Source organism: Schistocerca americana, chromosome 5 (genome assembly GCF_021461395.2).
Source record: "Schistocerca americana isolate TAMUIC-IGC-003095 chromosome 5, iqSchAmer2.1, whole genome shotgun sequence".
NCBI lineage: Eukaryota > Metazoa > Arthropoda > Insecta > Orthoptera > Acrididae > Schistocerca > Schistocerca americana.
In genome coordinates this window covers 287,083,951-287,097,562 of record NC_060123.1, presented here as the reverse complement: position 1 = coordinate 287,097,562, position 13,612 = coordinate 287,083,951, and the positions used below count along the sequence as shown (strand labels likewise).

The 13,612-nt window shown below is 39.4% G+C and overlaps 1 protein-coding gene across 1 annotated transcript in view; it reads right to left on the bottom strand.

Moving 5' to 3' along the window:
• Positions 1 to 13,612, bottom strand: part of LOC124615530 (transmembrane protein 209) — a 153,738-nt gene that overhangs the window by 16,802 nt on the left and 123,324 nt on the right. Inside the window, exon 9 of the mRNA XM_047143492.1 lies at positions 12,679 to 12,776. Coding sequence (XP_046999448.1) covers positions 12,679 to 12,776 — 98 coding nt within the window. The remainder of the gene's footprint in view (positions 1 to 12,678; positions 12,777 to 13,612) is intronic.

The window sequence follows — 13,612 nt, the reverse complement described above, 5'->3', positions numbered from 1 at the left end:
TGCATCGATGTGTATACTCCCTGATGGTATTTGTGGTTAATGCAACAGTTAATTTATGATAAGCTGTGCAATCCCCAACTACAATGCTACAAGTAAAGTTATTCCCATATAGAATATGTATCCCTGTCTACGGATCAGAATGTAGTTTTATATTCTGGTGCAAAAGTCTAACAGGTCACCAGTAGACAACAGGCAGGAAACTGAAAATCCCCAGATATTCAAAGACAAAGTAAGAATACCTTATTAGTCACTTGATCTATAATTTATGATAATAACTAGACTTTCACTGATGTAAATTCTACTTAAATCTAATGCCTGTATTTAAAGACGTCATGACTTTGCTAGTACACAGGCAGCAGAGAGAGAGAGTCGTGTGTGAAATTACACAAATGCTTAGTTTGAAATATTAGATAAAAGCACAGCAGGTAGCAATTAAAAGATGAAAAGCAGTAGCTTTTTTTTAGATACCCGTTTTCCTCCTAACAATTGTGGCAAACATACTTTGACTAAGCTAGAAGTAATACTCACAAGTATCAGTATAATTAGATTATCACTAGATATAATTTGTTGTTTGTATATTGTATAGATGTAGCTAGCAGTGCCTGCTTCTGCTCGTTAATGAATAACTTGATTTGATTTACATCTTTGAAGACTTTTCTTCAAGATAGGCTTTATTGTGTATGACGTATTTCTTAACACTGCTGCCACGAGTTCTACCAGGGGAAATATGGGAACCTCTCCACTGGAAGAACAGAGTTGGTGGAGGGCTTCGGTTTACATTACTGCAAGGTGTGTGTGTGTGTGTGTGTGTGTGTGTGTGAAGCACATCTATAGGACTGACTGAAATACTCATTGTCCACCTACATGGAAACAATAGTGACATCAATATTAAACTCATTTTGTTATGTATTTCAGTTATTCTAGAAGGAAAACATATTATCATAACATTCAAAACATAGCACAGCAGAATGACTTTAACCCTACATTAGCACTTGCACTATATGATCAACGCACACAATCATAACCCAAAACATAAGTACAGAAATAATGCTATTAAGAGAGCACATAATCGCACAAAAACCTACTTACGTCAAACCTCATATATTGGCCAAATTTCAGAACAACTCAACGATTTAAAAACAAAATGGTGTTTGGTACAAATAACACTTTTAAACTAAAAGCAAAAACAGGAAAAACTAAAACCCCAATTATCTCGAATTCAGGAAAATACAAAATCTCATGCAACGATTGCAACCAATGTCACATTGGATAAACAAATAGGAACTTCACAAATAGGTTCAAGAACACAACCGAAATTTTGAAAGTAATCAATCCACATTTTAAATGCACTTTATGCAACCATAAACACATCAGAATGAATAGAAAATGCAATGAAAATTCTACAGCGTATATCCAAAGGAACTATGATGTATATCCTAGAAAAACTAAAGCACAAACAATATTCAGGAAAGTTTATTGAATTTTTAAAGAAAAACGGGTGAATTTCAGAATTTAATGATACCAAGAAATGAAATAAAAATAGCAGAGCTCTGAACAAAAACTATTTCTTTGCACAATATACGAAAACATATGGTAACATAATCTCTGTAATGTAAACTCACTGTAAACATATTTGCATCAGTGGAGTGGACCTTGAGTGAAATTACATTTCCTATGAAATGAAAGTAGGTGCACATAAAAAGTGAGCACCATACATAAAGTTCTAATAAACTTCAACAGCATAAAAACATAGAAAAACTCTCAGCAAAACACTTCAGGACACTATATTGTGATGTCCAAAACATAAAGCAAATAATTACCAAGATAGATGTAAGTCATACTTTTATCACATTACACAAAAAATTGTACCATAATTAATATTTCAGGATCACTTGAAAGTGGTATAATTGCTGAAAGGAGACCCACTATATGTAAATAATGACCGAATAAAATCAGTGTGCATCAGAAACTGATAAATAAATACCATATTAGTTACTGACTTAAGGCATTTGTGGTTAAGTACAACGCTGTCAGAGGAGCAGTATGGATTCAAGAAGGCTGGATTGCAACCAATCTTATCTTTGGACTTCGTCTGCTCATGGAGAGGTATCAACAACATGCAAGACTCACTATATTGCTTTCAATTCTGTGATTAGGATAAGTTTAGGTTGTGCTATGACAGAATGGAATAAGCGGTAATATGAAAATGACTGAGACCTTATACAAGGTCATCAACAGTGATGCTAAAAATAGTAGTGGAAATGACCACAAGAAAAGATCAGAACCTTACACACTGTCTAGGAATGATGTGCCACCTTACGGCAGAAGAAGGATATATAACAGAAGAAGCAGTTTCTATCTGGAAGAAGGAGGCAACACTTAAGAACAAATGAGACATAGACTACATATATTTTATTTCCATTCTGACCTATGGGTATGAAACATTGACATAGAGGCAGAAAGATGAAGTTGAATTCAGAATGGAATGGAGGGACATTGATCAAGTTTTAACACAACTGTTCAAAACAAGAAAAGATCATTTAAGGGCAGGGGGCGGGCAAAGGGGACCTGTTGAAATTGTTGTGAAAGCAATAATGAAGAGGGAGGTGTGAATTTTGCCAAAAATAGATCTAAATTTTCAGGTCTCTAGTCATTTGTGTGTGTGTGTTTTTTTTCCCAATTATTCTCAAGTTGAGCAATCAAACCTGTATTTTTGTAGTGGTTTTTACTTCCATTACCATGCGTAAGATAAGCTGTAGGTACACTCACCACAAGATGATCAGTGATGATATTTAGAGACACAACGAAGGAGGACATATGAATGAAAGGACACAATTGGGATTTCTTAGAAAAATAAAAACTGATATGAAGATGAAAGTTGCTCGAAGTACGTCATGTTCAATCCAACAAACACGATTTGATAATTTAGAGTATGTATGTGTTTTGGCATAAAGTCAAGTGCCAACACACCAGTTGGGAATGACAAAGCAGAGAAGGCTGTGAGAAGTGGTCAGCCAATCGCGCACTGACCAACGTCTCTTCCAGCATGAAGCTGCTATCCAAGTGGGCTGCCACAGTCAGGTGTGGCGCTTATGTCCTCTTCACCTAGGGGTACACTGAATCTTGTTAGGCCCTTCGACTGCAGCATCAATGTTTGCGACTTCATTAGCTAGCTCTACGTGGCACAGGCTTATTCTGAAGAACATTGATTATTTTGTATGTTGCCCTTCATTTCTTGATGTAATAAAACTCATTAATATGAGTTGGTTGGTTGTTTGTCTAGCGAACCGAGTAGGCAAGATCCCTAGACACAAAAAGATTGGCAACGAGGTGAACGAATCCCATAGCACCAACCTGTTAACAGAGCAACCAGCTGCCACAGATATTCTTTCATTGTGGGCTTGTGTGTTTTGATGGCACCTTAACTCTACCTTGTCTTTTCTTTGCAGGGGTGTGTTTACAAGTTTTAACAGTGTCTCTCCGTGTGTTTTTTCTATTCGGTGTTTCCAGGTGGCTGTTGCAGAAATTTTCTGTTTGTTTGTATGCATATTTTTTATTGCTTGCATTTTCCTGTTTCAAATGAGCAACCCGCCTCTCCTCCCCCTGCTCAGGCACTTCGGCTGCAAGCGATAAATGCAACGCAGCTAACAGATTTTTCAGTTGCAGATGCTACAGATTGCAATCCTTCTCAATATGGTACAGCAGTTACTCGCAAACCAAGCACCGAACGCTGTGCAACGTGCAACAATTGTAGCTCAATGCCGTATCACCTTTTCGCCAGTGTAATGAAAACGAAGAGGAATGGTACGATTGGCTGCAGCAGTGAGAAGCCCACATCATTGCTAACAAAGTAACAGGTGCTGTGAAACTACATTACTTTTTGTCAACGGTAGGAAGTGCAGTCTTTCACCTCATTCAGAAATTTTTCCCCAACACCACTCTGAGTGAACTTTTGTATCATTAGGTTGTAGGTTCTCTAACTATTATGACCAACAAGTGAATGTGGTGGCAGCTAGGTACCAATTCTTTTGTTGCAAGAAAAGGTCAAAACAAATTTATCGTGAGTGGGTAACAGATTTGCAGGGTATGATGAGGAAATGCAAATTAAAATGTGCGTGTGGTGCTTTATATTCTGATGTTATTTGCGTGATGAGATTGTGTACAGTGTAACTGATGTCAAACTTAGAGAACAGATTTTGAAATAGTCAGATTAATCATTTCATCACGTAGTGCAAATTCTAGATCAGTATGATTCAAGTGCCGTAGCAACTGATAAATTTGAGAAGCCACCAATTTGTCGGGTTGAGTCACCCTTGTTTACAATCAATCCAGTAGGCAGCAACAGCACGCACGTGCCCAGCATGTGAACAGTTCTCTAAACAGGCGGACAGAATTAAGTCATGCCCTCAGTGCTAGTCAGGGGACAAACGCCACGACTGCCCATCCAGACAAGCACATTGTTACGCCTGTGGCAAGAAAGGTCACACACAATACCAAGCAAACAGCTTCTTCAATGCTACACCAGTCCAACCAACTTTTTGTTCATCTTACTTGAAAATGTGTGAAATTTGTGTTGGACAATGGTGGCTCTGTTACATTGATGAATCATAACACATATGAACTGTCAGGCTCCCCATGCCTGTCTAAATCTAGCATGCACCTGATGGCTTATAATGGACAAGACATTCCCATTCTCAGAAAATATACTTTGCCTGCCGTGTATCGCTCGCATACATGAACTGTGACTTTTACTGTGCTACAATCGTGCGATTGTGAGAACATATTTGGCCTTGGTTCATTTGATTCGTTTGGCTTTCAAATTCAGGACAATGTGTTGTCAGTGACTGCATTCAGTGCCAAAGACAGTATAGCTAGCTTGCTGAAAGAATTCCCTGAACTTTTTCCTGAAGGTTTAGGCAAGGCTAACAATTTTTTTTGCACATATTACTTTGAAAGACTATGCTCAGCTGAAATCTTGCCAGGCCAGAACTGTTCCCATTGCATTAAAGGACAAAGTGGCTGCTGAACTTACAGAATTGCAAGATAGCGGAGCTATTGCACCCATACAAACAGTCACTGGGCAAGTTCACTGGTTTTTTTCACATCAAACATTCAGGTCGCATTCACCTTATGTTGACTTAAAGTCTACAGACAACCCACAAACTGTCATTGATACTTATCCATTGCCATGCCCAGAGGATCTCGTGGACAGATTAGGCACTGGTCGCTATTTTTCAAACATTGATTTGCGCAACACATATCTTCAAATACACTAGATGAAGAATCTCAAACCATGTGTGTTGGGAACACTCATTTGGCTTGTTTAAGTATTTGCGTTTGCCTTTTGGCAGTGCTTCCGTACCCGCCATTTTCCACTGGTATTTGGAACAGCTGACTACTCATGTACCAAACTGTTCAAACTATTTGCACGTATTGTCGTAGCAGGCATACACCTGAAGAACACCTTGCAAATTTACATGCTTTCGTGTATTACCTGATGCAGGACTAAAGTGTAGACTGGATAAGTGTGATTTTTTTTAAAACCTGAGTTGCAGTATCTTGGTCATATCATAAATAGTCAAGGTGTACATCCTCTTCAGTCACATTTGTTAGCCATGTGTGACCTGACAGTTCCTCGCAATGTCACAGAATCGCAGTCAGTCTTCGGGAAAATTAACTATTATATTCGGTTCATGCCTAATGCTGCACAAATCGCAGCTCCATTACATCGCAAGACCGTCCCCTTTATTCGGACATATGAGTGCCAAAAAGCTTTTCAAACACTTAAAGATGCATTGCTCAGTGATTGATGCTCTTGGTTCATTTTGATCCTGACAAACCATTTGTGTTGCAAGTTGATGCTTCCTCTTACGGAATCGATGAAGTGCTTTTGCACAGTTTTGATGATAAAGAAAGGCCTATTGATTTCACATCAAAAGTGTTCTCCACAACTATTCATAACTAGAGAAAGAGGCACTGGCTACTTTTTATGGTGCCAGCAAATTCCACAACTATTTGTATGGCAGAAAATTCTACTCAGTAATAGATCACAAGTCATTGCAGTCCTTGTTTCATTTGATGAAGCTGGTTCCTGTACGAATTGTCCAAAAATTGCTAAGATGGGCTTTGTTGTTATCTCAATACCAGTACGAGATTGTGTATCAGGTCTATCATCCGACAACTCAACATGGTAATGCTGACATACTTTCACGTCTTCTAATTGGCCCTGATACATACTCTGACGCTTCTGCTGCATCTTGTTGTCACATTGATGCTCACGATTCTGAATTGTTTCAATCCTTTCCTGTAAACTATAGGAAATAGCACAGACCATGAAGCTGATTCAGATTTGAACATTTTGCTTAAATACATTCACACATCTTGGCCTCACTCATTGCATAGCATAAAGAAGGCTGTAGGGCACTGATACTTTGCACGTTGGCACAGCCTCCCTATACAGAAAGGTGTGATTCTTGTTCGAAATGATAGTGGACAGTCACGTGTGTTGACCCCCAAAGCTTTGCAGAAAGAATTGTTGCAGTTACTTAACCAAGAACACTTGGGGATTGTTCATATGTAACAGTTAGCGTGTTGATACTGTACTTGGCAGGGTATGGACACCCAAATAGAAAAGATAACATCACAGTGTCACGCATGTGTGGAAAATCAGCCTGCTCCACCACAAAATTCTCTGCTTGGCCTAAGTCGCAATCACCATGGCAATGTGTGCACACAGACTTTGCTGGGCCTTTTTGGAATACTCGCAGGTTGATTGTGGTGGACTCTTACAGCAAGTTTCCTTTTGCTGTGCCAATGAACTCGACAGCATCATGTAGCACATTTCAGGCATTGTCCTTTGTTTTGTGACCCTAAGGTTTGCCTGAAGTCATAGTGTCCGACAATGGCCCTCAGTTCAAATCAAATGAATCTGAAACATTCTGTGAACGCAATGGCATATAGCATCTAACTAGTGCACCGTTCCATCCACAGTCAAACGGCAAAGTGAAAAATTTTGTCAGATCCTTCAAGCAGCAGATGGCCAAACTTTACATTGCACTCACCTGGGACTACTGTGATGTCATCTGTTCTATTTGGGGGTCCATACCCTGCCAAGTACAGTATTAACACGCTAACTGTTTCGTACGAACAATTAAAAAGTGTCCTCAATGAAGTAACTGCAACACTTATTTTTGCAAAGCTTTGGGAGTCAACACATTCACGACTGTCATTTTGAACAAGAACCACACCTTGCTGTATAGCGAGGCTATGCCAACATGCAAAGTATTGGTGCACTACAGAGTTCTTTATGCAATTATTTCTCACCTTCTACTGTTCTCATCCACGAGATGGACCATCACTGGTGTAAGTGCTTCACGGCCGCCGCCAATGGACACTACTCCACCCTCTTCAGCATCCGATACCAAAGGAAGGCCACAAGTGTCACTTTGCATCACATGATATTGTGTTTTTCAGGGTTTTTAGCAGCAGCAGATGGCGCAAGCATGGCGAGATCCTTTTTCGACTTGGTGTGCATGCAGTTATCTCATTTTAGGACCAGACAGACTGCAGTGCTGACATCACAATCAAATTTGCCACTGTCACGTGCACGGTGATCTTTCTATATCTCTTCCCCCAGCCTCATGGATCCCGAGGACAGCGCGGCCACAGCAGCTGCCAGAGGGTGTCATCACGACATTGCAGGACGACCCCATGCAGACGGAGCCTTTGCCGCCTCCTCTTGTCTTACTGATGCAGCTGCCCCCCCCCCCCCCCCCAACGCCACAGCTGCAGACACTTCCTACATCTTGTAAAAGGCCTCAGGAGATGGACGTGTTTCCTTCAGGGTGTTTCCACCAGAGCAAAGGCCGGATAGTGGGATAGGACCCGAAGTATGACGTCCCCTGCAGCCACAGCCTACAGTCCATCAGAGGGTCCAAGCTCCTGCCACCCCTCCCATTGCCATGCTCTGTATTTGTTTGACGATGGTCTGTTGCTTGGGAAGGGGGGGGGGGGGGGGAGTGGAATGTTACAGTGTAAAGTCATGCGCTGACACGCCAGCCGGGAACAAGAAAGCAGAGAAGACTGTGAGAAGGGGTCAGCCAATCACACGCTGACCGACCTCCCTTCCAGCACACGACAACGCAACAGCAGCGGCCCCTAGGTGAAGAGGACGTAAGTGCCGTGCCCGACTGGTAGCAGCCCACTTGGATAGCAGCTTCAATGTTAGGCTCTTCGACAGCAGCGCCAACATTAGCAACTTTGTTAGCTAGCTCTATGTAGCACAGTCTTGCATTTGCCTATTCTGAAGAAGACTGATTATTTTGTATGTTGCCCTTTGCTTGCGAGACACATCTAGGAAAGTTAAGTATTGTAATTTTCTTGTTCTAATAAAACTCATTAATAAGAGTTGTTTGTTTCTTTGTCTAACGAACTGAGTAGGCACAACAGTATGTATAAGCTCATTATGAACTTCACCCCAGTCAGTATTTTATTAAACTGTCAATGACATGTTCTCTTACTGTGTCACTGACTAGCCTCAAACTTTCTCACAAATATATAACCGTATGATGCATGTCAATAACTAGATAATGTGATACAAAAATCTAATACATTTTCTCCCATGAGATTATGATCTTGAGTCACTTATGTAAGGAAGTAGGGTGAAATGTTAAGTGAAACATGGTTTGTCTCTAAATTATGTTTTATTGTTGAATAAAAGTGTACTTGGGAAACAAATTTTCTAATCCAGAAGTATCTATTGCTCCAATCTTTTGTCATATTTGTCACTTTTCAGAACAATTATTTTTTCAAACATTTCATCACGCAGTTCATAGGCATTCAAACATTGGGAAGTTCAGATCAAATAACAACAATGATAGTTGTAGTTAACAAAATTTGGAATATTTATTGTTGTTAACACATGAAAGAACACGTTTCACAGATGCTGAGAAAGATAGCACCATGTTGTTTCTTCCGAAATTTCAGGGCAATGATGTGAGACATTCAACTAAAACTCTTCTCCAGCAAAAAATTGAGAAATTGTCAATTCTGCTACAGCTTTTGATGAGAAACTTTGTTTTAGTTCTCTTATCTGGTTCAACAGCAAAAAATTAATTTTCTTTTTTGCAACTTCATTATCAGAGATGTCACTCAATTTCTGCAACATTTCTTTGACTGCTATAAGACTGAGGTCTGTTATAAGCCTCCCTCGATCATGCACAGCAATGCATTTATTTTTACATCATGGGTAAGACAGTGCTGTAATAGATGCACATTTTCCCTTTGCTATAGAAAGTCAAGAAAAGTCTTCGAATCGTCTTTCGACACTTTCACAGTAGGAAATTGTCAGTGCACCGTACTATTTAATTCTTTTCTGCCCAACAGGAGTTTGAAGTCCTGTCCACTTTCTAGGATCATGAAACTGCAGAAACCGCAAGGAGTTGAATTCATACATTAGCGTCCTTTTGGGATGACTGTACCTCTGTTTCAGCATTGGAAACTTTTCGGCCACGATAGTTCAACATTTCTACCTACAAAGGAGAGAGAAAACAACAAACTTGGCTCTGCTGATGTGAAAGGATGTTACTGTGAGTGTTTTAATATTTATAATCTAGTTTCATATTGTTTTAGTTACTGTAAATTGGTATTGCTAATGCATTACTTTGTTTTTAGCTCTTAAGTAATATTCTCCATGTAAATTAAATCCATTGGTACAGTTTTCCATAGTTTAGGCAGGAAAAGGTTGAGAGGCCTGCCACCCAGTTTTTGCATTCTTTTACATCGAGCCATCATGCATGGAACAAAAAGCCCATAATTGTATACACTTAGCTCTATGTAACTGTATTGACTTACCTCAGATCGAATAAATTTGTTTCATTGCATTGTCATACAAACTATTCCATCTTTTAATGCCAAGCCTGCTTACAGTCGGTCCTAAAACAGTTTCAATTGTTTCACATTGCTTTGAGTGTCAAGCATCATTCCTCAAAGTGTTAAATTCTTTTATAGTTTTGCGACGTACTTTGGCTCAAGTTATGGATTCTCCATTTTCATCAATGTTCTGAAGGATATGATGAGCACCACTTGAAGTGCCCAAATGTAGTTTGTGTATGTGGGTGGCGGCGGCAGGGGGGGGGACAAACAAGCACATGCCCCCCCCCCCCCCCCCACACACACACACACACACACACACACACACACAGAGAGAGAGAGAGAGAGAGAGAGAGAGAGAGAGAGAGAGAAATAATATATTTTCTGCTCAATTTCAGTTTGAAGTATGAACACTTACTATCGAATAGTGTCAGTGACAATGGCAAATAGTTTTCATCTAAGCTGCTTGACGTCTCTGTTTTAAGAGATATTAGACAAAGTCTGTTTATGTAGACTACTACCAGTCATTGAGTCATTAATTTGTTCACTCCTTTTGTAGCACTACAGACACAAGAGACTTGCGTAGTTACCGTATTTACTCGAACCTAAGCCGCACTCGAATCTAAGCCGCATCCGAAAAAAGAGACTCGAAATCAAGGAAAAAAAATTTTCCCAAATCTAAGCTGCTCCTGAAATTTGAGACTCGAAATTCAAGGTGAGAGAAAAGTTTTAGACCGCCCCTCCAAATTGAAAAACAGTTGGTCCATTGTAACGTGAAACACAATTGAGGTCGAATGGATGAAGATACAGCTACAGTAGTTTGGTTCGAGCCGTAAGCTTAACAGTTAAGCTTTACCAGGTAGCCATTGCTAAGTGTCAGGCATTCCGTCCGTGTTTATACGGGTACCCTTCCTTTTTCGCCTGCTTCGTCTGATTTGAATCGATTGCTTATTTTGCTTTGATCTGATAAGTGCCAATCTCTTTGTTATAGGTGTTTATGTCGCTCTAAGCTGAAAATGCATTATTGTACTGTCATGAATTGTTTGTTACATTCTGATAATGCGTGTTTACGACCTATCGCCGCTTGCGGCAAGGCTTGCTTTTGTGCGCGCTACCGCGGCTTACAATTAAAAAAAGAAAAAAAATAGAGGAATTGTCTCATAAGCGAAACAATGGCGAGAGTCTGCTATTTCTTGTTACTTAAACTGCTGCTTTCTTTGATAATGATCAACAAGAACCAAATAATAGACTGCTGATAGATGATGCTCTGAACCAGAGTTAAGGAAAATTTTTCTCCGTTTGAAAATCTTTGCAGACGACTCTTTAGTACATTACATTCTGCACAGAAATTAGGGTCATCTTAGATTTAAAAATCTAGTCAGTTGCCGTGCTTAGTTTCTGACTGTATCACTATTCAGCATAAGAATAATATGAATATAAACATGACATGATATGTATATTCTTCTGCGTTTGCTGTTCTAGTTTCATAGTTTATTAGGCAGACAGGATTTAAATGAAGTAGCAGCAAACACGAAAGAATACATGGCATAATGTTTACATTCTTCTACCTTTTAATTTATTTACTGACGCAGAGGTTTTGGCGCCAGCATTTATCTTTGTGCCTGCAAAGCATACCTGTGTTGCGCAACATATATTTGATGGCAGAAGTTGTTTGTGGTGACACCTACCAACATTTTTCAGAACTTCTGCTTACTTTGCACTCGATTCTAAGCTGCAGGCAGTTTTTTGGATTACAAAAACCGGAAAAAAAGTGCGGCTTAGATTCGAGTAAATACGGTATAGGGAATGGATCCACATCCTTTAGGTTTGGCAGCCCTGGTACAACTGAAGAAGACATTGCAAATTAGCATCTCTTGGCTGCTTTCTTATCTTCGCCTAGTTACGTGCATTGCTTCTACATGTTGGGAGGATGAGGGATGGGAGGAAGTACTGCCAAAGTAGGGCTCAGATGAACTGGACTGTGTAACCGAAGTAACTGCAAAGACCATTCGCCTGTGTCATATTTCTAACACTGTAGAGTAAATAAAGCTATACACAACCAAAATTTTCGTTCCAACACCACAATGCTTTACTAAGCATTATCCTGTAGACTCCTACAACCTCTAAACTGACTTTTCAGCTCATTATATGGGCACTTGCAGTTTAACATGGACTTGGAACAACATTTATGAATGATTGCCAGAGGGAAGTAAGTGATACGTGAACAATTTGTAGTCTAGCAGCTGTACACTGTGTCCCAAAGTCATATGACCATAATGAAAATTGATTAAGTATCTATGAAGCAGGAAGCTCACTGTGTCTCAGGAACAAACACTAGTCTATGTTATTCGTTAGTTAAATGACTAATAATAAATAACACTTATTTATTTTCACAAGGATGAATAATCCCTTTAAATGCAAATAATTTATTCATGAATAAAAATTTTAGAATCATCTATTTATTCAAATAGTTATCTAGTTAGAAATTGATTTGAATAATGCCCATCTCCGCTTTTAAGTCTATACTCACAAATGGAATGACATATACTGGCTTTCTGAACTTTAAAACAGGGTCCTTCAACAGGAGAGACAGACTGGGAAAAATGAAGGAGTGCCGTACTACTGAATAAAGGAAGCATTGCTTTAATTACACAAAGTGTCAATTGTGATTGTTTCTCCACAGTTGTTGAATTCACTTACCTGCCCATACCCAACAATGACAAATTAGATGATCCAGATATTGCACACTTATTTTACTAAAGTAAAGTAACACAATTTTGTTTAATGTTTCAAAACCTGTTAACTCACAGCTGAATCTGTGGGCAAATGTTCCTCCCAGTCCTTGCCATGGAACGATCCTCCACTGTTCCACCGAAACTCACTCATTGCTCCTCCTTTCGCAAGTTCTGGACAAACAGATAACAAAATAAATAAAGTGCAAAGGTTTAGCTAACAACAAAAATCATCATTATTGTTATTTAATATCTTACAGCTTAAACCTTACATTACGGCCACTATTCCCTTTAACATCTAGGAGATATGAAGCTAATATGAATGTATGTACAACACTTCTAACAAATAGTGGAACCTAAAATTTTGAAAGAAACAAATGACTTATATTTTTGTTGTTGTGGTGGTCTTCAGTCCTGAGACTGGTTTGATGCAGCTCTCCATGCTACTCTATCCTGTGCAAGCTTCTTCATCTCCCAGTACCTACTGCAACCTACATCCTTCTGAATCTGCTTAGTGTATTCATCTCTTGGTCTCCCTCTACGGTTTTTACCCTCCACGCTACCCTCCAATGCTAAATTTGTGATCCCTCGATGCCTCAGAACATGTCCTACCAACCGATCCCTTCTTCTAGTCAAGTTGTGCCACAAACTTCTCTTCTCCCCAATCCTATTCAATACCTCCTCATTAGTTATGTGATCTACCCACCTTATCTTCAGCATTCTTCTGTAGCACCACATTTCGAAAGCTTCTATTCTCTTCTTGTCCAACCTATTTATCATCCATGTTTCACTTCCATACATGGCTACACTCCATACAAATACTTTCAGAAACGACTTCCTGACACCTAAATCTATATTCGATGTTAACAAATTTCTCTTCTTGAGAAACGCTTTCCTTGCCATTGCCAGTCTACATTTTATATCCTCTCTACTTCGACCATCATCAGTTATTTTACTCCCTAAATAGCAAAACTCCTTTACTACTTTAAGTGTTTCATTTCCTAATCTAA